At 39.5% G+C, this 26,284-nt stretch overlaps 5 protein-coding genes across 9 annotated transcripts; 3 read left to right on the top strand and 2 right to left on the bottom strand.

Annotated features, from left to right (window-relative positions):
• Window position 1: 1 nt before the first annotated feature.
• Window positions 2–2,216, top strand: LOC9308905 (uncharacterized protein Os08g0359500). Of its 2 annotated transcripts, none has more exons than XM_021022602.1 (6): window positions 2–172; window positions 719–905; window positions 984–1,140; window positions 1,267–1,412; window positions 1,506–1,641; window positions 1,870–2,216. In XM_021022602.1, exons 1-6 carry the CDS (start codon window positions 168–170, stop codon window positions 1,980–1,982), a joined length of 744 nt encoding a protein of 247 aa, XP_020878261.1. In that variant the 5' UTR covers window positions 2–167; the 3' UTR covers window positions 1,983–2,216. The 2 variants fall into 2 exon arrangements, with proteins under 2 accessions (XP_020878261.1, XP_020878262.1); XM_021022603.1 differs by having other exon boundaries at window positions 36–172; window positions 1,276–1,412.
• A 2,014-nt stretch (window positions 2,217–4,230) lies between these two features.
• On the bottom strand, window positions 4,231–5,504 carry LOC9308906 (phytochrome A-associated F-box protein). The gene has a single exon (XM_021022601.1). It carries the CDS (start codon window positions 5,410–5,412, stop codon window positions 4,429–4,431), a length of 984 nt encoding a protein of 327 aa, XP_020878260.1. The 5' UTR covers window positions 5,413–5,504; the 3' UTR covers window positions 4,231–4,428.
• A 258-nt stretch (window positions 5,505–5,762) lies between these two features.
• On the bottom strand, window positions 5,763–9,080 carry LOC9310983 (serine/arginine-rich splicing factor SR34B). Of its 4 annotated transcripts, none has more exons than XM_021022563.1 (13): window positions 8,991–9,080; window positions 8,683–8,775; window positions 8,465–8,530; window positions 8,289–8,363; window positions 8,060–8,195; window positions 7,935–7,981; window positions 7,790–7,847; window positions 7,610–7,659; window positions 7,455–7,511; window positions 7,151–7,380; window positions 6,329–6,362; window positions 6,102–6,181; window positions 5,763–6,023 (listed from the first exon to the last, which is right to left on the bottom strand). In XM_021022563.1, exons 2-13 carry the CDS (start codon window positions 8,767–8,769, stop codon window positions 6,020–6,022), a joined length of 924 nt encoding a protein of 307 aa, XP_020878222.1. In that variant the 5' UTR covers window positions 8,770–8,775; window positions 8,991–9,080; the 3' UTR covers window positions 5,763–6,019. The 4 variants fall into 4 exon arrangements, 2 of the variants coding, with proteins under 2 accessions (XP_020878222.1, XP_020878223.1); XM_021022564.1 differs by lacking the exon at window positions 8,991–9,080 and adding an exon at window positions 8,939–8,980; XR_002331329.1 differs by lacking the exons at window positions 5,763–6,023; window positions 6,102–6,181; window positions 6,329–6,362 and adding exons at window positions 6,481–6,737; window positions 6,831–6,923.
• A 106-nt stretch (window positions 9,081–9,186) lies between these two features.
• On the top strand, window positions 9,187–10,797 carry LOC9310984. Its single transcript, XM_002872791.2, has 2 exons — window positions 9,187–10,003; window positions 10,378–10,797. Exons 1-2 carry the CDS (start codon window positions 9,343–9,345, stop codon window positions 10,494–10,496), a joined length of 780 nt encoding a protein of 259 aa, XP_002872837.1. The 5' UTR covers window positions 9,187–9,342; the 3' UTR covers window positions 10,497–10,797.
• Window positions 10,798–23,686: 12,889 nt separating this feature from the next.
• Window positions 23,687–26,192, top strand: LOC9308908 (L-type lectin-domain containing receptor kinase IV.4). The gene has a single exon (XM_002872793.2). The coding sequence runs from the start codon at window positions 23,738–23,740 to the stop codon at window positions 25,754–25,756; it is 2,019 nt and encodes a 672-aa protein (XP_002872839.1). The 5' UTR covers window positions 23,687–23,737; the 3' UTR covers window positions 25,757–26,192.
• Window positions 26,193–26,284: the final 92 nt, after the last annotated feature.

The following is a 26,284-nucleotide window of genomic DNA, read 5'->3' on the forward strand; positions in this document are numbered from 1 at the left end:
ATAAATGCTTGGAGCACTATAAACACAATCTATGTGGAGCAACTAAAAGAGAAGTCTTTCTCTCTCGACTCGATCAAAAAATCTAATCTTTGCGTCACCGTTTGTGTTTTCTCTTCTCTCTCTCTCTAGGGTTCTTCTTCTTCTTCTTCTACAGTTTTCGAGTAAACATGAGGTAACTTATAAGAAATCTTTTTCATCACTCTTATCTTATTGGGATCTTTAACCTAAACTCTTTGCTTTATGCTTCTCAGATTCATTCGTGTGTTGTTTTTTGTTGCTTTGTTCAGTTCACTTTTTCATTTTTAGTCATGGGTTTGTCTTTGAAACTTGGGTTCTTTCTAGTATCGGTTGATTTAGGGCTACGCTTTCATTAGATTCCTGAGGAATGCGGGAAAAAAAAATTAGGGTTTTTAATTCGGGTCTAGGGTTCATTGTGTTGGGGTCCGAAAGTTCTCTTTACACTGTCGCCATCAATTTTTATGAATATAGTTGCATCAATCTCTTCTTGTTGAAGCTTGAACCTTAGAGCAGTTGGATTTAGGGTTTAGGGTTTATGTTTGTATATAATGTGATTTAAGACATAGTTTGTTTTAGTGAAGTTTCAGTTTTCTGTGTTGAATCAAGTGACAGTTTCGTATCTTAGATTTGTATACATATTTGGTGTTTCTCTTTTGGTCTTGAAGGTTTGAAGGTGATTGCTTTTCATGTTTTTTTACAGTCGTCATCCTGAAGTGAAGTGGGCTGAGACTACCGAGAAGATTTTCCTCACTGTAGTATTGGCAGATACTAAGGATGCCAAGGTTAATCTAGACCCAGAAGGAGTGTTTGATTTCTCTGCGAAAGTTGGTCCAGAAAACCACGTTTATGAGCTCAAACTCGAACTTCACGATAAAGTCAATGTTGAGGTGAGATTCGTAGACTAACTTGGTCTTATTGTATCATTTGTTTGCTAGTTAATATTTAACCCTTTATTATCCATTCAGGAAAGCAAAATCAACATTGGTGAAAGAAGCATATTCTGCATAATAGAGAAAGCAGAGCCAGAAAGGTGGAATAAGCTACTCCGTGTGAAGAAGCCGCCACACTATGTCAAGGTGGATTGGGACAAGTGGGTAGATGAGGACGATGAAGGCAGTGCTGGTTAGCATTCATCTTAAAGCTTATAAATCTGTTCTTGTGTACACTCTCTGCACTTTATATAAAGTTCAGGATGTGTTATGTGTTAGCATTCATCTTAACTTATTTGTTTTTTATGTTATGTTTTAGGTGCTGCAGATATGGATATGGGAGGAATGGAAGGAATGGGCGGAATGGGCGGAATGGGCGGAATGGGCGGAATGGGAGGAATGGGAGGAATGGGAGGAATGGGTGGAATGGGAGGAATGGGAGGAATGGAAGGAATGGATTTCTCGGTTTGTTTCTAACTTGTGATTGTTCTTTATTTTGTGCTTCATATATACCTAGCTTTGAGAAATGACTTCATACTTGATCCTTGCTTCGTGCAGAAATTAATGGGTGGAATGGGTGGAATGGGTGGACTCGAAGGGCTCGGTGGAATGGGTGGTATGGGAGGAATGGGAGGCATGGGTGGTATGGGAGGAATGGGAGGCATGGAAGAGTTTGAAGACAGTGATGATGAAGGTAATACTTTTGAAGATCTTTCTAGTTTATGTTTGGTCACAGCCTCTTGTTGAAATGAGAGAGCCTTTCGCCAGACTAGAATGACTTTGTTATTGAAGTATCTCATATTCCATTGTAGATGCTGAGTAGTAAGTAGTCTTAGGAAACATTTTGCAGAATTTTAGTGTTTCTTTCTTCCTCAACAAAATGCAGAACTTTATGTAATGAAACATTTTTTTTGAATTGCAGAAGAAACAGCAAAATCAGGAGACAAGAAGGATGACGCCGTTAAGGAGGAAGCTCCTGCGACAGAGAAGGCACCAGCAGCAGAAGAAACAACATCTGTTAAGGAAGGCAAGTGAAGACACTGTTCTAGAGATGATGAAAACCATTAGCTTTCAGGTTTATGAAACCCTCTGAATTACTTGCTTTTTATTATATGAATGTTGTTACTCTGTTTTCTTTCTATGGATTTGTTATGGGTTTATGTTTCGTCTACCTTCTGTTGTGGGTTACTTATAAGGTTTCGAAATGTTCTTGGACTTTGCAATTTTTGGCTTTGACATAAGAGTTTGTGAGGAAGTCTTTTGCCCATCTATTTTATAACTTGAGATCAAGTTCCAAAAACCAAATTTAGACACATTTTGAATCTAGTTTATGCATTTGACTCGAAGTCCGATATGTTAAACACCGAAACAACAACCACATCGATTTAAGCCCGTTTTCTTTAACGTAGAGAGCTTAGTTAAACATTAACCAGAATTGAAAAACGATTCCTACAAAATCCAAACAAGATGAAGACTTGGACCAAGAATGAAAAAGACCTCTCAAGTGTAGAGAGGTAAAACAGTCCAAGCTTCAGAGACATGACCATTCTCACAAACATAAGCTCTAACAACTGGTTCAGGCCATTGGCAAATGTAGAGACAGTCACCCCGAAATCTACTCGCAAGAAGCTTGTTGCCTTGTTCGCGGCTTAGATTCCAAGCTCCGGAAGCTTAATGAGATCCTAAAGATAAACAAATCTTCCTTTGTTTCCTTACCAGAAAATCTCGTCAAGGTATAATCTCATTGGTCTCGATTTCTTCTTGATCGTCGATTGAATCTTCAAGAGGAGCGGGAATAGTATCGGTGCAGAGATCGTCATATAGAGATCAAAATGACGTCGTTTCTAAACCAGATCCGATACTAGTTTCGAATCTTCTCCGTCGTCACGAGCCGGATCTATCATCTATCGGTATAGGTTTAGGATCGAGTCTATGGAGGCTTTGATCATGACCTAGCTCATGTTGTAGCAAACGCAGTTCTCCCTGTAAAACTTGGATCTAAAACGGATGGTTCTGCATGCAGCATACTAGAACAAGGGGACCTCCACGTTATAAATATTATTTTGGAAGAAATAAAAAAATTTGATTTAGAAAACAGTCTGCGTAAATCCTAGATTTAAACCGTTCCATCTCAACCGTTGAACCGCAAACAAGCACAGCTATTAGAATGTCCCACATTGCTTGGATTAAGATCTTTGGGTAATATATAAAGGATGTGGCAATCTTTAACTCTTGAGCTAGCTTTTGGGTTAAGTTAGGCCACATTCCTAATATGGTATCAGAGCCCAAGGTTGGCTCAACAAGCAAATTCTCACACAAATGGTTTTCCACCTATGTGGCCCATATAAGTGGCATGTCTTGTTGTATTTCCGAGATGTTGGGCTTGGGCTGTTTCCCGTTGAACAGTTTTCCACCCACATCTCGAGGAGGCCTATTAGAATGTCCCACATTGCTTGGGATTAAGATCTTTGGGTAATATATAAAGGATGTGGCAATCTTTAACTCTTGAGCTAGCTTTTGGGTTAAGTTAGGCCACATTCCTAATAACAGCTTTCCAAGACTTCACCATTGATTCTTCGTAACCCACTTAATTTCGAAACACTAGCTTGTAGAGGATAAGCGCTTGTGGAGAAAGCAGAGCCGAAAAGGTGGAGAAAGCAGAGCCGAAAAGGTGGAAAAAGCTACTCCGTGGAGAAAAGCCGCCACCAGACTATGTCAAGGTGGATTGGGAGAAGTGGGTTGATGAGGAAGAGGAAGGCACCGCTGGTTTGCATTCATCTGAAAGCTTATCTATTTTCGTGTATATAAAGTTAACTCTTTGTGTTTTTGTTTTGTTTTAGGTGACACAGATATGGATATGGGAGAAAATGATTCGGTTTGTTTCTTTCTAGCTTGTGAATGTTGTTTATCTTCTGCTTCATATACATCTTGCAGAAGTTTGGTTGACCTGGCGGAAGTGGTGGAATGGAAGGGCTCAGTTTAATGGATGATATCACTAGTAGTCTCGGACTGGGCGACAGTGGCGGAATGGAGGATAGAAAGGAATTCTCTGCTGACTGTGATGATGAAGGTACTTTATGTTTGGTCACAGCTTCGTGATCAAACGAGAGCATTTCGCCGAGTTGAATGACTTTGTTATTCAAGCATCTCATATTCCATTTTAGATGTTAAATAGTCTTCTTAGGAAACATTTTGCAGACTTTTGTGTTTCAAAGAGCGGAATCAGGAGACGAGAAAGATGATGCTGGTAAGGAGGAATTGTGACAGAGAAGGCGAAAGCAGAAGAACAAACATCTGACAAGTGGAAACACTGTTCCAGAGATGAAACCATGAATAAACAACAAAATGCTTTTAAAGTTCCAAATGTTCTGGCACTGTACAGCTTAAAGCATTAAGCACAATTTGAAACACAAACGATTCCTACAAACAATCAAAACAAGATTCATACTTAGACCGTAGAAGAAGAATCAAAAGGCCTCTCTCAAGTGTAGAGAGGTAAAGCAGTCCAAGCACCAGAGACATGACCATTCTCACAAACATAAGCTCTAACAACTGGTTCACCATCATCATGAAACCCAAACACTCTTCTCAAGCAAAACGATGAATGCAAATCCCAAGTCTCATCGCACAAACAAAACGCGCATTTCAGCCCCGAGATCTTACTCCGATGATTACCGTCGTTTATCGTTCTCCAAACTCGAGACCGTTTGAAATCCTTGAAAACACCTCTAAACAACATGTAATTTCGTTTCTCTTCAACGTGAATACATCCAGGCCAATTGCATATGTAGAGACAATCACCTCGAAATCTACTCGCCAGAAGCTTGTTGCCTTGTTCACGGCTAAGATTCCAGCCACCGGAAGCTAAATGAGATCCTAAGGACCTACATATCTTCCTTCGTTTCCTTACCGGAAGATCTCGTCCAGGTCTGATGTCACTGGTCTCGATTTCTTCTTGTTCGTCGATCGAATCTTCGAGAGGAGCGGGAATAGTATCGGTGTAGAGATCGTCATATAGAGACCAAAACGAAGTCGTTTCTAAACCAGATCCGAGTGGTTTCGAAACTTCCCCGTCGTCACTAGCTAGATCCGTCGTAGAAGGTTTAGGATCGAGGTTTTGATCGGGACCTAGCTCACGTTCTAAACCGAAATCGGAGTTTTCGAGGAGAATTCCAGCGTGGAAGAGACCAGGACAGCAGACGGCGAGTTTGAAAAGAGAAGCCCAACCACCGGGAGGAGGAAGAGACGAATCCGCCGCGGTGGAGGAAGAAGGAGGGAGGAGATCGGAGATGACGGTGGGGATAGCGGAGTAGCACTGTGTTTTACAGCAAACGTTTCGTACAATTGAGGAGAATCTGGTGCAGACGCAAGCGAGACGAGCCCAATTTCTTGGATCGTCTTGAAGCTTGAAGAAGATGTTGAAGACTACGTCTTCTGGTACACAAGAGAAGGTTGATTCCGCCATGGATCTCTCTCTTCTTCTCTCAACCTCCTCTGATATTCAATTAACAACGGCCCCTTTCTTTCTTATCCAAATCTTTCTCTTCTTCACTTATACTGTTGTGGATGTGGATCCGGTACGAGTAAACCGAGAATTGTCTTACCTGTTCCACACAAAGGCAAATAATGCTGAACAGCTCTCGAATAAGACATCGTACGGACTCAACTGGATTTCAAATCAGTTCAATGTACACGCTTCATTAATGTGAATTTGATTTGTTTTCATGAGTCAGAAATAACATATTCGCTAGCTTTTGAATACAATATACAGTATGTATTATATTGTGAGCTTTTGATTTTTAATTTGGCATTCGATAGTAAATTTTTTATAGTTCCTATTGAGCACTAACTTATTATAGAGAATCCTGAACACAGTTACAGTGAATATTTAAGAGAGAAAAAAAAGAGAGTGAAATCTCATGAGGTAACCCAGAAATACAACTAGTTTTTCAACTTATCATACTTTGTTTTAGTCACACCAACAACAACAACATAGCAATTAGCAGAGATATCATCTTTAGGAGAATCTTCCAACAAACCCAGCTTTTTTACCTTGATTACGAGATGTTTCTTTACCTGTAAAACAGTTGGAGATAGATTCAGACAAAGAGCAACGACAATGTTGCAAACAAGTGAAAAAAGAGTGTGCAGTACCGAGATGGACTCCTACTTCTGCTCTTGCTCCTCCCACGGATAGGGCTTTTCGCTGGGCTCTTGCTTGCTTCCCTCTGAACCTGCAACACACACAATTCAATCAAGATGATGAGAATCTAATTAGCTAGACATACATCTTGTCTTTTGGATCGTATGGATCGAAAACCCGAAATAATTGTGCTGATATTATAGCCTAGTAAAACATGTATAGAGATAGATTGACTTACAGAGGGTAGAGGAGATCTTGACCTTGAACGAGATCTGCAAAATTCCAAGAAACAAATCCAGTTTTAAAAATCCAATATTTCCGTGATTAATAGCTGTTTCACCAAGACCCTTGATGCCTCATTCCGTGTCAGACATCAAACCGTAATCACAATAAAGCAAAAAATAAACGATAACTTCAGGCAATTTCTAGCAGAGTATATAGAACCAACACACGCATGCTTTTCGTTAAAACAGAGGGCAGAGATGGACAATATCAAAGCAAATCTAATTCTATCAAACCCTGTGTCCAGACAGCATCAGTTCCATGAGAATCCAGATCGCTTGTTGAATAGCAGGTAATGAAAGTATCTTTCCTAGCTCGATGGATCCATTTTGACGACACTATATCAATGCGATCCATTGTCTCCACTGTTACCCATCTAGCAGCAATGGATGTTATCAGAAAACGGGGAAAAATAAAGTTTCAATTCCAAACTTGCCCATCTAAGAAAGAGCATATACCTCTGAGACGAAACAGTTGTGTACAACCAACCAAGATATCCATGATCCAGATACTATTTCCCATATTTTAGTTGATTGTATGTATATCCATATCTAGGAAACAAAACCATTCTCAACAATAAAAGACCGAACTTTCAAAAGGTAATAAATCGTGTACCCTTAGCTAGAAGCAATCATCATTCTCAATCAAAAACTCAAGTCATCCCAATGACATATTTTAATGAGATGTCAGCAAACTTCATGGGAAGAGCTAAATAAAGCCTATGCTACGTTTTATGTTGGATATTTAGCATAAACATTAAAGAAGAAACTAAGCATACCCCCGTGGAGACAGTGACCTTGACTTAGAGCGGGAGCGAGAGTGAGGAGATCTCGATGTAGATTTTGCAGGTGATCTGCGCGAAGATTTAGCCTTTGGACTTCTGCTCTTGCTCCTGCTTCTACTGCGGCTAGGGCTCCGCCCCCGGCTGCGACTACGACTGCGGCTCTTAGAATAGGATCTTCCACGGCTGGGGCTCCTCGAATCCCTCCTTGAATCATATTCTCTAACCTACAATGATATAGGGAAATGTTAAGTGCAATTAAAAACGAATGCAGCTCTCAGAATCCTTGTCTTTAACATACCCGAACATATCCATGAGAAAACGCATTCCGAAACTCTGTGTCGTCGAGCTTTTTAATCTGTACAGAATAAAAAATATAATCATGAGTAATCAAGGATGAACACATTCTCACTCACACAAAATAATCAAATAATAGGAAGAAGATGAACATCTCACCGCATATTTCATGTCCTCGTAGCTGGTATAATCTACTATTCCAGTTGTACCTGTAAATAAATAGTCCAAGATATAGATTTTTTAAAGCATTCACAAAAAAGTTAATACAGGATTTAAATGCAGTAAAATCCAAACAGCATTAGACACATCTCTACTCTTGGGTAAGACATGAGGATTTACCTCTACCATCACGAAACACTTGCGAAAAACAAACTTCTCCTCCTTTACGCATGTGATCCTTCAAAACAAAGTGATATGTCAAGATTCGGAAATCTTTGAAATATAGGAACAAGAATGAGGAATCTGTCCGCAATTGTGTAGTCACCTTGAGGTCTTGCCAGGACGCAGATGACGGCAAACCTGACACTACAACTGTATAATGAAAAATATTAATTTAGTGATTTCCCCAATAACTCTTGCATAGACTAATGCTAAACATATCATATGTACCGCGGTACTCAGATCTCCTAGATGGTCCACGCCCACGAACACCACCGTCACCACCATCACGACCGCCACGACCACCGCCACTGTAACTACCGCGTGCATCATGTGATGAACGCCTCCCACCATGAGCTAGTTCCACCTGCAATGGCCAACACGCATCAATTTATGTTTGGCTACCACCACAACAATACAAAGTTTGTGTAGAAATTCTGGAATTTGATGATTAACAAACCCGTAAACGATGCCCATCAAAGTCATAACCATCACGGCCATAAATTGCATCATCAGCATCCCGAGCATCCTCAAACTAAAGCACATACATATATCACAAAATAAATTAAGTGGTTGGTAGCCACCTAAATGTAGAATCAACAACAAGCCTACATGCAGGTTGCATAAAGCGCTGACCTCGACGAATGCATAGCCTGGAGGCCTCGGCGGAATCTTCAAATCGATTTGAACAACAGGTCCATACTGCAAGAAAAAAACCAAACAAAAAAACACGAGCCAACAATTTCTAATAAGCATTCAATTTCTTTGACATATTAATCTAGTAAAGACAATTTTCATCACATAACACAAAATTCGATCCTGAGTTCTTGATTTAGATGAAACGAGTAATTTACCTTACTGAACAAATCTTCAACTTCTCTTTCACGAATATCGCCGGGAAGGTTTCCGACGTAAATTGTTCTACTCGAACGGCTGCTCATTTTTTCCTTTCACAAAATCAAAAATTGAGATTCAAAACAAGTTAGCGATCACACACAAAAACTCATTGGATAACGATTAACCTAAGAAGACAATAAAAAGCTCTAAAACTAACGAGGTTTGATTGATCGTCTATATATGAACTAAAACTCCAGTAACGATTCCGATCACCTGAGAGAAAATTCCGATGGAAGAGAAGAAGAAGAAAGGTAAAAAGTCTCACCTGAATGGAGAAATTGAGATCTGGCTCTCTAGGGCTTTCGAATTGGGGAGAGATTAATAATAGCAGAGATCATCACGTGAGTGTCACGTGGCCGTATAAAATACATTGTGTCTGTAGACCGTAATCAAATACATTTTGACCCGTTTGGCAACAAATCTTAGTGAAATAAACACAAGAGACAATGAGTTGGCTCAATTACAAAAGCTCTTAAACCCAAAAGAGCAACTCCAAATCTTCGCTACTCGATTTTCTCCTACAACTTAGAAAACAACGAAGATCCATTCCCAAATTCAGATTCACCCTAAAGGTTTTTTTTTTTTTTCTGTGATCTATAAAGTTGGTACCTTTAACAATGTCTAAGAAACATCGAGAATCATCGCGAAGTTCAATTGAATCTTGCACTTCACAGCTCCTCTCATGGCGCCCATTTCACCGCTCCAAAACCCTAGACTCATCTGACCAACCACCGCAGTCCAATGGGTTTCACTCCACTCCCAAACGCCCTTGCTTCTCCGATCGATCCACCTCTTTCTCCATCGAAGCTATGAGCCGTCTCTCACTCGCCGACGACGACAATGGAGGGAAGACGTTATCAGCTTCGAATTACAGCAACAGAGGAAGTCTCCGGTTAGTAGCGAGGAAGCGACGGCGTTGTAATTCGAGATCGGTGTCTGGTCGGAGTAGTGATCGGAGTGGGACTCGGAAATGTTGCTCCATTGGAGCTCATGGGACTTGCTCCGATTTGCCTTTCGCTGTTGGTACAGATTCAAGTGGAGAGCTTTTTGGTGAAGCGAATTGGGCTTCTGATGTGAGTGAGGCGGCGAGGAATTCGCGTAGAGATTCCGGCGGAGAGAAGGAAGCTTCTGGTGGATTTGGATTCGCTATTGGAGTTGATCCAATGGGGAATGAATCTGGGTATGGGAGTGAACCTGGTTACAGAGGTGATGCTGAGTTTGGTTATGGTGATGAATTCGATGATGAAGAAGAAGATGCCAAGCCATTGTTTTGGGGAGGTAAAAAATTCGAGACTTTTCAAGCAATTGTGTTCGATATTGAGATTCGTGATCTTTGCTATGAAGATTTGGAGATTGATTTTGATGTTCTTAAGACTAAAGATGGAAACTTTCTTCTGATCAATGAGTCTGATTTTGCTTTGCTTGTCTATTATGGTCTTGCCTGATGTAGCAAAACATAGGAATTGTCAGAAAGTTGTCAAATTTGGGTTAGGGAATGATTGTAAATGGTGAAACATCAATCTAGTCAGAGCCAAACAACACAATTTGATTATGCGTTGTAGAATTGGGTTTTATCATGTTAGGTCTTTGTCTGACTCTGACATTTAACTGTATGTATTAAATTGGTGGTGATTGTTTTGGATTTGGAGCAGATACAGATTCAACAATGGGGATGTCTCGTGAGACGAAATTCTCAGATGCTAAACCTCAATTCAGGTGCCGGCGAAGAAGACAGCATATTGACTACAAAACTGTTGACTCCATGAGATGAACATAACTAAGACATTACTATTCAGTCAAAGCCAAGTCTGACCTCTGGTTTATGTGGAAGCTTTTCCGGTCTGGTCCAAATGCAATCCGCGCTGATGAAGATTCAGAGACACAAGACCAGAAGTCTTGTTGGAGAAACTTTGTATTTTGCTAACACTTGAATATTTAGAGTGCTCTCTGAAGCCATTTTTTCTTAAAGGTATCCTTTTTTGGTGATCAGAATGTCTCAAAGGTTAAACGATTACCAAAACCACAATGTGTGTATAGCTGTATTTGATTTATATAAGTATTTTAATAGTAGAGATTGTGGGGGCATGAAAGCAGGTACATATACAGGTAATGATGTTACAACAATCAATGAAAAGACTATTCCCTCAACAAAAAAAATATACATCTTCCATTTCAGTTCCTTTTTAACACATTTCACACAAATAAATAAATCATTGTATTATACATATATGTCCTTATGTAATAAGTATTTAATGGTTTAAATTCAATGAAAGTATAAAAATAACATTGAAAACGTAGATTAACACTTTTTGTGAAACAAAAATAAAACGTTAGAAAGACAATTTTTGTGAAATAGAAGGAGTATTGGTGGGTGATTGGTTGGGCTGTAACTGTAAAGTTTTTACTGCATAATTTTTGCTGTAACTGTAGCGTTTGTTGCTGTAGAATTTTTGTTGTAAGAGCTTGTTTGGTTCTCCCGCTAGCACCCGCCTAGCGGTTGTTAGCGGTCGGTTGCGGTTGCTAGCGGTTGGTACCAATCATAGAAACCGTTCCACACCGCTTCGAACCGCTCGAAATCGCTGGATTTCAAAAGCTCCTTCCCGCAAGCGTTTGCGGTTGCGGGCGGTTGCGGTTGGTGTAAAAAAGGAAATAAACTAAAAAAGGAAAATAAATAAATTAAAATATATATCATCATGTATGATTTATATTCACGTTAATTCTAAAAAATAATTATTATTTAACTTTAATTTTCTAATATAAATAATTATTTTTGTTTTCAATATAAAAATTTATATGAATAATTATTTATGGTTTTTAATCATTAATCATTTTTAAAAAATTTATACTTTTCATAACTATAGTTTCTGGTGTTTTATAATTTTTTATAATCATATATTAAATTTATTTTGGTAAATTTTGGTTTAACCGCTATCGTACCCGCTGATCAACCAGTCGTAAATCTCCCGCAAACGCACCCGTTTTCAACCGCTAAACCAGTCGGTCGAAACGCTAAAAAACGCTTGAAACCGCAACCCCCTGCTTCCGCAAACTCCCACAACCACAATCGCAACCGCTGCGATTAAACCAGTCAAGCCCTAAGTGAACTAGTTGTAGCTGTAAGTTTTTGGACGTAGGTATTTTAAAATAAAAATATAATATTTATAATAAAATTTTATTTTTACTTTTTAAAGTAAATAAAATGTTTCTATTATTAATTAAAATTAAAATACAAACAATAAATATTTTTTAAAAAATTCTAGTCAAAACACAAAAGTCTACAAAAGTCTACGTATTCTTTGATAATTTTATTTTTGGATCTTATCTTTGTTTTTTATTTTTAGAATTTTTATTGATAATTTCTAATTTTTATATTTATCTAATATTAATGTGAATCAAAACTTCTACAGCCAAGAAAATAGGGCTTAAAAAATTTACTCTGCTACAGCCTAAAGAAAAAATGTAACTTTTAAAAACCACTACAACACGATTGGCTTATAATTTAGGCTTTAAGAAAAATTAATAAGACTTTGGTCTATAATCTTTTGGCTTATGTTGCAGATACATATTATGGCTTCTGTTGCAGATAATCTTTTGGCTTAAACCGATTCGTTAAAATATATGGGCAAATATGTTTCGGCAATGTTTAAGTCTGAGTGTCTAACTACACTTTGACGGAAAGAGATATTCGAAAATTAATAGCATTGCAATTAATTAGAAGCACAAAAGATGGCAAGACAATTTCCTTCTTTTTTCGTCATTTATTAACCGGGTACCAAAGGGTGATACACGTAGTTCCGTAACATTACTCTTTGTTGACCGTTACTATCCATCTTTGAGTCTCCACCATGAATTTCTTTAATTTTTTTATAAATTACAATATGCATGTTTTAGCCAACGAGGTATTAGCCGACTAAATTGCTTGGATTAACTCAATTCATCAAATTTAGAGGGATTGATTGCTTAAATTATAAATAAAAATGTCGACCCATGAACATATATAAAAATATTAATAGTGGACTATTATCCTAAATAAAGATTCTGGTTGAAAATGGTGGCGACTCTAGGGTTTGATTCCCGACAATGAGAGATCTTAATCCGAGGGTTTTTTTACGGTTTTGTTACGGTTGCTGTTTGGTTAGGGAGGATCTGGTGGCGTTTTTGGCAGTCTTGGCCTCCTCATGTCTCGATTTGGTCTTGAGTTTCGCTGATTCAGGTTTTGATTTGGGGGTAAGAGATATTTCTCTCCAGGATGGGTCGATTCAGGTGTTGTTTTGGTCTTATCCGGTGAGGCCACATCAGATCTGGAGAGGCTGTGATCTATTTTCGGGCTTTACGGTTTTGATTTTGGAATCGAATATGGAGGTGTTGCAGATCCCTGTCTGGGTTGTGCTGCTAATGGATGTAGAGTTGGAATCAATAGGGTCAGAGTATTGGGGTACGAGTATGTGCTGTGTTTGGTGGAAGTTGACGGAGGAGTTCAAGTTTTGCTTTGAAAGGCTTAGTAGAGGCTCTATGGAGATAGAGTATCTGGTGCTAAATGTTAGAGGGATTTTTATGGAATTTATTTCTTCTGGAAAAGTTAGAACTAAGTCTGATTATTCACGGTCGGAATTGTTTTTTCGGTGGGCAAGCGGTGTCATCTCCGGTTACGTTAGGGGATCTCTGAGGAATGACTTTGGTCGGGTGTTGCGTCTAAGGAAAGTTGGATTAACTCTCCTGTGGTGGCAAAGGAAAGAGTTGTGTCATTTAATGGTGGAAATGTCACGATTTTGGGCGAGTGTTTTGTTTCCAAATCAAGAGGGAATTAAATGGTACACAGATTCTCAATTTTGGAATGTAGGAGATAGTATATCGGGAATTCATGATTGGAGATTTTGTTTGATAATCGGGAAAGGATTTTCAAAGAGAATAAAATTGAATGTCTTATCTTTAAGAAGACTCAATTGGTCTGATATGGCATCTTTTCTCTCCTGGCATTTTCGGCCTTTAAGCAGAGTGTGGTTTTTGGTAAGTATTGCTTTGAGGAGAGATTATGTTTGGTTTAATAAGGAACGTGGAAGATACATTTTATTTGGTAAGTATGGGTATTATTTAAGGAGACAAAATAAAACAAAGGAAAGGAACCAAGGTAAGGAATGCAACAACCCGATGAACCATGGCACGGTGAAGGGAGTACCGGGTGGAGGAAAACCACCAAAACCGAAAGTTGATAAATGAAAGTTTTAAGCTGGAATTGTCAAGGACTCGGTAATAAGGCAACTATCGGTTATCTTCGGGATTTGTGGAAACAACATCGACCGGATTTTTTGTTTCTTTCGGAAACCAAACAATCTACTTTTTTTATGAAAAAATTTATTGGTCATTTTGGTTACAAAAATTTAAAAACGGTTGATCCTATCGGTTGTAGTGGCGGTTTAGCTCTTTTTTATAATAATGATTTCAATGTTTCAATTCTTTATCAAAGTAATCGGTTAATCGATATTGAAGCAAGTTATAAAGGTAAATTAATTAATCTCACTTTTGTTTATGGAGACCCGGTTCCAAATAAGAGGGAACAAGTTTGGGAGCGGTTAACACGAACTGGTTTGTCTCGGGATACACCTTGGTTTATAATCGGTGATTTTAATGAATTAACTGGAAATCATGAAAAAAGAGGTGGTAAATTAAGACATGCATCATCTTTTATCCCTTTTAATTTAATGATTCAAAATTGTGGCTTTTTGGAGTTTCCATATATCGGAGACTGGTTGTCTTGGCGATGTTGGCGGGATAAAAAACCAATACGGTGTCGTTTGGATAGAGCGTTAGCGAATGAAGATTGGCATGAATTGTTCTGCAATTCATTCGTAGAATACTTACCAATGGTAGCTTCTGATCACTCACCGGTGATTGCTACGATTGCCGATAAGGTACCACGGGGGAAACGGAGTTTCAGGTTTGATAAGAGATGGATAGGGAAGGAAGGGTTATTAGAGGCAATTGCAAATGGTTGGAATAGTGATACAGAGCTAGGAGTTGGGAAGTTTGTGGAAAAATTATCTAATTGTAGGCGAGCTATTTCGCAATGGCGGAGAGAATTAATTCCTTATGGGCGGAAAACAATTGAAGAACTAAAAACGGAATTATTTGCGGCACAGAGAGATGACAGGAGACCACGGGAAGAGATTACGGAATTAACAATGCGATTAAAAGAGGCTTATCGGGATGAGGAATTGTATTGGCATCAAAAGAGTAGGAGTTTTTGGATGAAATTAGGGGATAATAATTCAAAGTATTTTCATGCTCTAACGAAACAGAGACGGGCAAGAAATAGAATCACGGGGTTACATGATGAAAACGGGATTTGGTCTGCAGAGGATAAAGATATTCAAAATATAGCGGTTTCTTATTTTAAGGATTTGTTTACTACAACAAAGCCTGAGGCTTTTGAGGAATCCTTGGCAGAAGTTCAAAGTCTTATTACGGATCAGATTAATAATTTTCTAACGGCACCCGCAACGGAGTGTGAAGTGCGAACGGCTTTGTTTATGATGCATCCGGAAAAATCGCCAGGACCTGATGGTATGACCGCATTATTTTTTCAAAAGGCTTGGGTTACTATTAAAAAAGATCTTCTTTTTCTAGTCAACTCTTTTTTAGAGGATGGAATTTTTGATAAAAGGTTAAATACGACTAATATTTGTTTGATTCCAAAAACGGAAAGACCAACACGGATGACGGAGTTACGGCCTATAAGTCTTTGCAATGTTGGTTATAAAATTATATCGAAGATTCTTTGCCAGAGACTTAAGACGGTTCTACCAACACTGATTTCAGAAACACAATCAGCTTTTGTAGAAGGGCGTTTGATTTCGGATAATATTCTCATTGCACAAGAGATGTTTCATGGTTTGAGAACTAACCCCTCCTGTAAAGGAAAGTTCATGGCTATTAAAACGGATATGAGTAAAGCTTATGATAGGGTGGAATGGATTTTCATTGAAAAGGTTTTAAGAAAATTGGGATTCTGTGAAAAATGGATTAACTGGATAATGTGGTGTATTACAACAGTCCAATATAGAGTTCTCCTTAATGGTCAACCTAGAGGACTCATAGTACCAGAGAGGGGATTACGACAAGGAGACCCACTCTCACCTTATTTATTCATCCTTTGCACGGAAGTGCTAATTGCAAATATTCAGAAAGCAGAAGGGGAAAAATTAATTACGGGTATCAAAGTAGCAAACGCGAGTCCTTCGGTCTCGCATTTGTTGTTTGCGGATGATAGTTTATTTTTTTGCAAGGCTAACAAGGACCAATGTGGGGTTATTTTGGGGATTTTAAAGAAGTATGAAGCGGTCTCGGGACAACAGATAAACTTTTTAAAATCATCGATTCAGTTTGGGCATAAGGTAGACGATGCCATCAAGGAAGAAATCAAATCTACCTTGGGTATCACTACTATCGGTGGTATGGGTTCTTATCTCGGATTGCCGGAGAGTTTAGGTGGTTCCAAGACAAAAATTTTCTCATTTGTTAGAGATAGATTACAAACAAGAATTAACGGATGGTCGGCCAAATTTTTATCGAAAGGTGGGAAAGAAGTGATGATTAAATCGGTAGCTGCAGCATTACCAACTTATGTTATGTCATGCTTCAGACTACCGAAAACAATCACTTCAAAACTCACTAGTGCGGTTTGCTAATTTTTGGTGGAGTTCGAATGGGGATTCCAGAGGTATGCATTGGATGGCATGGAATAAATTGTGTAACAGTAAATCGGAAGGGGGGTTAGGATTTCGGAATGTAGACGATTTTAATTCTGCTTTATTGGCAAAACAATTATGGCGGTTGATTACGGTTCCAGATTCTCTTTTCGCAAAGGTTTTTAAAGGGCGGTATTTTCGGAAATCCAATCCTTTGGAAAATATAAAATCGTACTCTCCATCATATGGATGGCGGAGTATATGTTCAGCTAGATCTCTGGTTAATAAAGGACTTATTAAAAGAGTCGGATCTGGGTCATCCATCTCAGTTTGGAAGGACCCCTGGATTCCAGCTCAATTCCCGAGACCAGCAAAAAGTAATGGGTCCATTGTTGATCCATCTTTAAAAGTTATCAATCTTATAGATAGTCGGTCAAACTTTTGGAATATTGATCTCTTACAGGCGACCTTTGCTCCCGAAGATGTCGAGATAATAAGTGCCCTACCTGTGGGTGCGCCAACTAAGGAAGATACTATGGGTTGGCATTTTACAAAATCAGGAAAGTATACTGTTAAATCGGGATATCATACTTCACGGATAGAAAAAACGGAGAACAACATATTTTCTATAGGACCAGACATCAAACCGCTAAAAGCACATACTTGGCAAGTGCAGTGTCCACCTAAGATACGCCATTTTTTGTGGCAAATTTTAACGGGTTGTATACCGGTTACGGAAAATTTTCGGAAACGAGGAATTGACTGTGATACAGGTTGTGCCAGATGTGGTGCACTAGAGGAAACGATTAATCACACACTCTTCCAGTGCCACCCGGCACGGCAGATTTGGGCGCTTTCACAGATTCCCACAGGTATGGGGTTTTTTCCCACAGAATCTATTTTTGCGAACTTGGATCATTTATTTTGGAGAATACCTTCGGAATTTGATTGCTCAGTTTTTCCATGGATTATCTGGTATATTTGGAAAGCAAGGAATGAGAAAATATTTGAAAATATAGACAATGATCCACTAGAGGTATTACGGTTAGCGGAAAAAGAGGCACAATTGTGGCATGCAGCTCAAATCGAGCTTATTAACGAAAATCAGGGTTCTGTGGATTTGGTAACTCGATCTCGAGTGAGGGATGCTTCACTTGATTCGACTTATTCGGGGTACCGTTGTTTTGTGGATGGATCATGGAAAGGAAGTGATAAGTTCTCCGGTACAGGATGGTTCTGTACATCATCAAATGGAGAACCGCCAACCATGGGAGCTGCCAACCTCCGTAGAAGTCTATCTCCCCTACATACAGAAGCCGAGGCCCTTCTCTGGGCGATGAAGTGCATGATTGGTGCAGATAATCAAGAGGTAGCGTTCTTTACAGACTGTTCTGACCTGGTGAAGATGGTGTCTTCTCCAACCGAATGGCCGGCGTTTTTAGTGTATTTGGAGGAATTTCAGAGTGACAAGGAAGAATTCTCTACTTTTTCTTTATCTTTAATTTCTCGTAGCGCTAATGTAAAAGCGGATAATTTGGCACGAAAAGTTCGTACAAAACCGCAACATATCACATATGTAAACAACATTCCTCAGGAATGGCTCTTTTGAATTTTAATTAATTTCGGATGACAAAAAAAAAAAGGTATTAGCCGACTAGTAGTACAAGATGTTTGTTCTCTTGTGCCTGGGGTTCCAAACTTTAACCTTTTTTTGGGATCGAGAAACGTTCTTTTAATCGGTATATACTAAAAACTTGTTCTATGTATCGAGAGAGATTATGGATCAAAGATCGTAACTCCTGCAATTTAACAAATATATATATATATATATATATAAAGTTATGGTTGTTAGAACTTAAAATATAAAGAACAACACTTCTTTATTAGATTTAGAAACTCTCACAAAACTAAATCTCTTCTCTCTAAGTCTCATGGAACATCCTTTCATGGACTCTTGTATTATATAGAACTTGGACATCTCCCAAATCTATTAGGATTAGGTCAAACACAAACTCCATCTAGATACTTTATCATTATCTAAAACATATTTGTTAATATCCTTACTTATCTCTAGAAGCTTCTTCTTCTGCGTTTCCTTGAACTTGAATCTTCCCAATGGCTTGGTAAGAATGTCCGCCTTTTGGACCTCTCCGGGTACATGCTCAACTTTGATTTGTCCGTCTTCCACACATTCCCGAATAAAATGATACTTCGAAAGTATGTGCTTACTTCTCCCATGAAACACTGGATTCTTGGTCAAAGCTATAGCCGATTTATTGTCACTCCTTAGTAAGACCTTCTCGCCTTCAACGCTTAGTATCTCACTCAACAATTCTTTAAGCCATATAGCTTGTTTCGCGGCTTCCGTAGCTGCCATGAATTCCGCTTCCCATGAGGACAATGCGACCTTAGGTTGCTTTTGCGATGTCCAAGTAATCGGTGATGAACCAAAGTAGAAAACGTGTCCCGAGGTGCTTCTTCCGTCGTCAACATCAACATTGTGACTACTATCACTATATCTGGTGATCCTCCTTGACCCGTCTCTCTTGAAAAACAAACCAAAGTTTGTTGTTCCTCTTACATACCTTAATATATGCTTGACCGCAAGCCCATGAGAATTTCTTGGACTTTGCATATACCGACTTAGAACTCCAACAGCAAAGGAGAGATCCGGTCTTGTGTGTAGGAGGTACCTAAGACAACCAATGGTTCGTCTATAGTCGGTTGCATCAATCTCTGGTTCTTCTTCCAATTTATTGATCTTTTGACTTGGATGCATTGGTGTATGAGTCAAGTTACACGATTCCATCTTAGCATCAACAAGAATTCCTTGAGCGTATCTTTCTTGCTTTATCTTTATCCCATCCACTCCTTGAATCAATTCTATGCCAAGATAATACGTTAACTTCCCTAGATCCGACATCTCGAATTTCTTTGACATATCTTCTTTGAATTTGTTGATGACCTTAAGCGTGGTTCCCGTCACAAACAAATCATCCACGTAGATAGCCACAATCAAGACGTCCTTCTTGTCGTTCTTCCGATATACCGTCGGTTCCTTGATACACTTGTTGAAGCCCATCTCTCTTAAGACTTGGTCGAGTTTTACATTTCATGCTCTAGGAGCTTGTCGTAAGCCGTATAGAGCCTTGTAAAGTCGATACACTCGATCTTCCTCACCTTTCTTCACAAAGCCTTATGGTTGAATTACGTAGACTAGCTCCTTCAAGTCTCCGTTTAAGAATGCGGTTTTCACATCTAGGTGGTGAATCTCCCAACCATTTGTTGCTGCTAAGGCTATGAGAAGGCGTATAGTGTTAAGACGTGCCACCGGAGCAAACACTTCGTCAAAATATATGCCTTGCTGTTGTACATAACCTTTAGCTACAAGTCTTGCCTTGTATTTATTCACTGAGCCATCCGCTTTCTTCTTGATCTTGTAAATCCACTTAAGACCAATAGGTTTAACATCAACCGGTTTATCAACGAGTTCCCATGTCTTGTTCTTGAGAATTGAATCCAACTCGGCTTGCATTGCATCAATCCATTCCTTTTGATGTTCAGCTTCAAAGTAACACATAATCATCAAGGTAGCTAGGTTGTCTTACCGTACAGCCATATCTAGTCACTACTTGTTGATTCTCTGCTCCTTGATTCACGGCATTGTCAACATGTTCCTCTTCTTCTACCTCTTCTTCCTCGTCTTGGTCTATAGGATCTTGATCCGGATTATGGTTGTCATTGGCTTGATCATCCCCATATCCATCTCCATTATCTATAATACCTCCACGAGTGAGTTTAAACATACCCGGTTCACCATTGGATTCACTTGTTGTAGACGACCAGTTCCAAGCTTTCTTTTCATCGAAGACCACGTCTCTACTAACAATTACTTTCCTTGAAACCGGATCATAGAGTCTATAGGCTATAGAACCCGGCTCGGTTCCCAGATTGACCACGCTCCTTGACCTTTCATCTAGCTTCTTAAGATGTGGTCCATTGATTTTAGCATAGGCCATACAACCAAAGACTCTCAAATGTTCTATGTTCGGTTTCTTGAACGTGAAGCACTCATAAGGCGTTTGACCCTTCAAAGCCTTAGTAGGAACTCGATTAATGAGGTAGGTTGAATTACGAGCAGCTTCTCCCCATAGGTGATTCGGAATCCTCATTGCCTTAAGTAAGCTTCTTGTCATCTCCATTAAAGTCCGGTTTCTTCTCTCAACTACACCATTTTGTTGTGGTGTGTAAGGGGCAGTAATTAAGGTGTCTTGCTATTCCTTTTTCTTCACAAAAGGAAGTGAATTGAGCTGAGGTAAACTCTCATCCTCTATCGGTACGAAAAGTTTTTATGGTTAACCCGGTTTGTTTCTCCACAACTTCTTTAAACTTTTTAAACCGATCGAACGCCTCACTCTTTTCTTTTAGTAACATGGTCCACATGTACCTAGAAAAATCATCAATTAAGACGAATACATACCGGTTGTTAGCTGGTGTTGGTGGTGAGATTGGCCCGCATAAGTCTCCATGAATCAGTTCCAACGCTTGTGCCGCACGGAAGCTAGTTTTGATCAGGAATGTGTTTCTTGTTTGTTTTCCGGCTAAGCACACGTCACACACACTCTTTTCATGTAGAGTTCATGGCATTCCTTCAACCATCTCCTTTTGTACCATATTATTCATGACACCAAAGCTCACATGTCCAAGTCTTGAGTGCCACTTCCATGTTTCTTCATCATCACGTAAAAGTAGACACATTGGACTGCTTATTTTCATCGGGGTTTTGTAGAGTCGGTTTGGAGATCTTGTGACTCTTACAAGCAACTTTCCATATGGATCACTTAGTGTTAACACGTCTTCTTTCATGTATACTTCGCACCCACCTTCAGTTGCTTGTCCAAGACTCAATATGTTGTGTTTTAGCTCGGGTATGAGATAGATGTCTTTGAGAGCTCTTTTCTCTCTGGTCTTGCACACAAAGACAATCGTTCCTTTGCCAATGATATTCACACACCAGCCATCGCCAAACCTCACTTTACCTTTTACGTTCTCATCTAGGTTTGAGAAGAAATCTTTGTTCCCCGACATGTGGTTACTTGCACCGGTATCTAAATACCAAATACTCGAGTTGTTATTAGTATCATAGTTCTTAGGGATTACCTTATCTTCGTTAAGGAATACGACTTCATGGACATATAAGGCATCGGCTTCTTGTGTCTCGTTTAGGTTAGCTTCTTGGTTTTGCATTGGTTTCTCGGGACATGTCAATGCAAAGTGGCCCACTTTGTCACATCTCCAACATATTACCTTGGAACGATCTCTTTTCGGTTTTGGTTTTTCTTCCGCAGTTGCTGCTCCTTGATCTTGGCTATTGAATCTCCCTCGACCCCTACCTCTACCAAAGCTTCCTCTGCCCCTACCAAAACCTCTTCCTCCTCTATTTCCGTAACCTCCTCTGTTTCCGCCGTAGCCTCCGTGGCTATTGTTTGAAAACAAGAGTTTACTTTGATCCTCTCCTTGATTCTCATCCCTTATACGCTCGCCGTTGTTTCTAAGTCTGGGACTTGCTCAAGAGAAGCTACAATTTGTATGAATTTGCCTCTAGGGAGACTTGTCAAGAACTTCTTCACCAACTTCGATTCGTCAATTGTATTTCCGAGAGAAGCAGATTGGGAAGCTATTCCCGAAATCTTTCCCGCAAAGTCATCAACCGAGTTGGTGTCTTCCATCTTCAACCGATCGAGTTGTGTCATTAGGGTTTGGAGTCTCGCCACTTTAACACGGTCTGCTCCCTGGTGACGAGATTTGATCGCAGCCCACACCAACTTCGCCGTGCCTTGTTCTCCAATTTGTAGGATGAGGCTCTCGGGGATTGATTGAAATAGAAGAGCTGTCGCTACATCGTTCTTCTTTCTGTCTATTGATCCTGGTTCTATGGTGTCCCATACTTCGCTTACTCTTAACAAGATCTTCATCCTCATCGCCCAAACTGTATAGTTTGTTGTTGTTAACATAGGGCATTGGATCGTTGGGGCTCCAATGTCTTTTGTTCGTGTTGAAGGTTCCACGTCTCCCATCTTGGATACGTGAAGCTTTGATCGTCGTCTTCGATCGGTACTTCTCCTTCAAGCTCTGATACCAATATAAAGTTATGGTTGCTAGAACTTAGAATATAAAGAACAATACTTCTTTATTAGATTTAGAAACTCTCACAAAACTAAATCTCTTCTCTCTAAGTCTCATGGAACATCCTTCCATGGAGCCTTGTATTATATAGAACTTGGACATCTCCCAAATCTATTAGGATTAGGTCAAACACAAACTCTATCTAGATACTTTATCATTATCTAAAACATATTTGTTAATATCCTTACTTATCTCTAGAAGCTTCTTCTTCTGCGTTTCCTTGAACTTCACAAAACTAAATCTCTTCTCTCTAAGTCTCATGGAACATCCTTCCATGGAGCCTTGTATTATATAGAACTTGGACATCTCCCAAGTCTATTAGGATTAGGTCAAACACAAACTCTATCTAGATACTTTATCATTATCTAAAACATATTTGTTAATATCCTTACTTATCTCTAGAAGATTCTTCTTCTGATAACTTCTTCTTTTAAGTCTTGAATTATCCAACAATATCACCATAAACTTTTTGATCAATATTTTCTTGACTAATCGGATTGAGACGATGACTTTTCTAAAAATCTTTGACAACTATCAATCAGGTTAAGACGAAGAATCTTCCCATGATAAAAAGTAATACGACTTTTCCTCCTCTCTCTACACCAAAAGTTGTTTTAGTTTCTCCAAGTTTCTTAAGATAAAATTTTGGATTTGTTAATCTTCGGTTTTTTTTTTGGAAATAACAGAATATCTATCTTCCAAAGAACCAATTTTTTCTATATTGTTAGGTAATATTTTGAGTTTTCCACATTCTTTATTGACTACTCATCAATGAAAGGAAAGGATCAACACTAATATCTACGAAGGCAATCCTTATTGTCAAATAATTCTGAAATTAAAACTCATAAAATTTTAGGATATAAAAGAAAATCAAATTTGATCCAACATGAATTGAGGAGAAAGAAAAACGAGTAACAATCTTAAATGGAAATAGCAAAAACGAACTTAATTTTATCACCCATCGAAGTGTTTTATGAGTCTCCCATTTGAGTCTCCCATCGACCATGGATTCTAAATCGGGTTAAACCTATGATGACGATTGATGACTGACGAGTTTTACGTTGACGTAAACAAATTATGACTTCAGTTGTGTTAAGTTCTAAATTTCTTATAAACCAAAGCCAAACAAAAATACAGAGCCATGTTGGTCAAGTTCCTCATTATCGTCTTCTTGAGCTTCCTCTCCCAATCCCAAAAATCCTCTTCCCAAGTTCTTGAATTAACTTACAATGGCTTCCGTCCTCCATCCACTAACATATCAATCCAAGGAATTGCCACCATCACACCTAACGGTCTCTTGAAGCTAACCAACACAAGCATGCAGAGAACCGGTCACGCCTTCTACACCAAACCAATCCGGTTCAAAGATTCTCCAAACGGTAATGTCTCGTCATTCTCCACAACTTTTGTCTTTGATATCCACTCTGAGATCCCCACACTTAGCAGCGGCGGCATGGCCTTTGTCATCGCTCCTAACCCTGGCCTCCCATTCGGCAGTACTTTCCAATACCTCGGCCTCTTAAACGTCACAAACAACGGTAACGATACGAATCATGTATTCGCTGTCGAACTTGACACAATTATGAGTATCGAGCTCAATGATATGAACAATAACCATGTCGGAATCGATATCAACAGCTTGATATCGGTAAAAAGTTCCTCGGCTGGGTACTGGGACGAGAACAATCGGTTTAATAATCTGACTTTGATTAGTCGTAAGCGTATGCAGGTTTGGATCGACTACGATGGTCGTACCCATCGAATCGATGTAACAATGGCTCCCTTTAGCGAGAATAAACCTAGAAAACTGCTTGTTTCTATTGTCAGAGATCTGTCCTCTGTTCTTTTGCAAGATATGTTCGTAGGTTTCTCGTCTGCGACCGGTTCTATGTTGTCAGAACATTTTGTTCTTGGCTGGAATTTCCGGGTGAACGGGAAAGCTCAGCCACTGGCCTTGGCCTTGTCGAAACTTCCGATATTGCCTGTGTGGGATTCAAAACCCCCGAGGTTCTACAGCTTCATCAAGAACTGGATGCCGTGGATCTCCCTCTTGTTGATTCCCCTCTTGCTTATTATTTTCCTTGTGCGCTTTCTCGTGAGGAGGAAGAGAAAGTTCGCAGAGGAGCTCGAAGATTGGGAAACCGAGTTCGGGAAGAACCGGCTAAGGTTCAAGGACTTGTACTATGCCACAAAAGGGTTCAAGGATAAGAACCTTCTTGGATCAGGCGGGTTCGGGAGGGTTTACAGAGGTTTCATGCTGAAGACTAAGAAGGAGATCGCGGTGAAAAGAGTCTCGAACGAATCCCGACAAGGTTTGAAAGAGTTTGTGGCTGAGATCGTGAGTATTGGACAGATGAGTCATCGGAACTTAGTCCCTCTCGTGGGTTATTGTCGCCGGAGAGATGAGCTTCTTCTGGTGTATGATTACATGCCTAATGGAAGCTTAGACAAGTATTTGTACAACAGTCCGGAGGTAAGACTAAATTGGAAACAGAGGTTTAAAGTCATAAATGGTGTGGCTTCTGCCTTGTTCTACCTTCACGAGGAATGGGAACAAGTGGTGATTCACCGGGACATCAAAGCAAGTAACATCTTGTTAGATGCAGAGTACAATGGAAGACTCGGAGATTTTGGTTTAGCCCGATTGTGCGATCACGGGTCAGATCCTCAAACCACGCGCGTTGTTGGAACTTGGGGATACCTAGACCCTGATCATGTTAGGACAGGACGGGCCACAACCGCTACTGATGTTTTTGCGTTTGGGGTGCTCCTACTAGAAGTGGTGTGCGGTAGACGTCCTATCGAGATTGTAAACGAGAGTGATGACACCGTCTTGCTCGTGGAATTGGTTTTTGGGTTTTGGATAGAGGGAAAACTCTTGGATGCTACGGATCCGAATCTAGGGTTCGAGTATGACCAAAGAGAAGTCGAAATGGTTTTGAAGCTAGGTTTGTTGTGCTCTCACTCCGACCCACCAGCTAGACCAACTATGAGACAAGTGCTACAATATCTAAGGGGAGATGCAATGTTACCAGATTTATCGCTGTTCGACTTCCGTGGGAGTGAAAAAATGTTGGGAATCAGCCACAGATTTAGTGAGTCATGCATGTTTACCAGTAGATCTTCGATTGCTTATTCCATACTTTCTGGCGGGAGGTGATTTTCCAATATCACAATAATGTTTTATGTTTTACATTATGGCCGTGTTCGTTTCCATGACGCAGCGACTCCGACGAGCGACCAAAAAATAAGCACAGTTTTTTCCTGATTTCTTTGTACACTGTCGCTGAATCTGAAAACGAGCGATTCCGATGACTTAATTAAGGAAAGGTGAATGTCGCTGTAATTTATAGCGGCAGTTTTAATGGACTAATAAAAACTAGCGACAGTTCCATATTAATATCGGCGACAGATGAATAACAACGTCGGGAAGGAATTTCTCTCTCCACCGTTTGTATTTTTGGTCGCTAGCTTATGTCGCTGCGTCTAGAAAACGAACAAGGCCTATATTACATATGTAGAAAGAAATTATATGCACGAGATAGGGGACCATGTTGACATATTTCAGTGCTGTATGTGTACGAATAAGTGAAATTCTATGGACTTAGAAGACCAGTTTACTCTTTTTTTTTTTTTTTTTTTTTATCGACAAGGCCCGATCCATAGCCAATCCCTACTACGCGGAGTA

This window comes from Arabidopsis lyrata (genome assembly GCF_000004255.2).
Source record: "Arabidopsis lyrata subsp. lyrata unplaced genomic scaffold ARALYscaffold_6, whole genome shotgun sequence".
Taxonomy (NCBI): Eukaryota; Viridiplantae; Streptophyta; class Magnoliopsida; order Brassicales; family Brassicaceae; genus Arabidopsis; species Arabidopsis lyrata.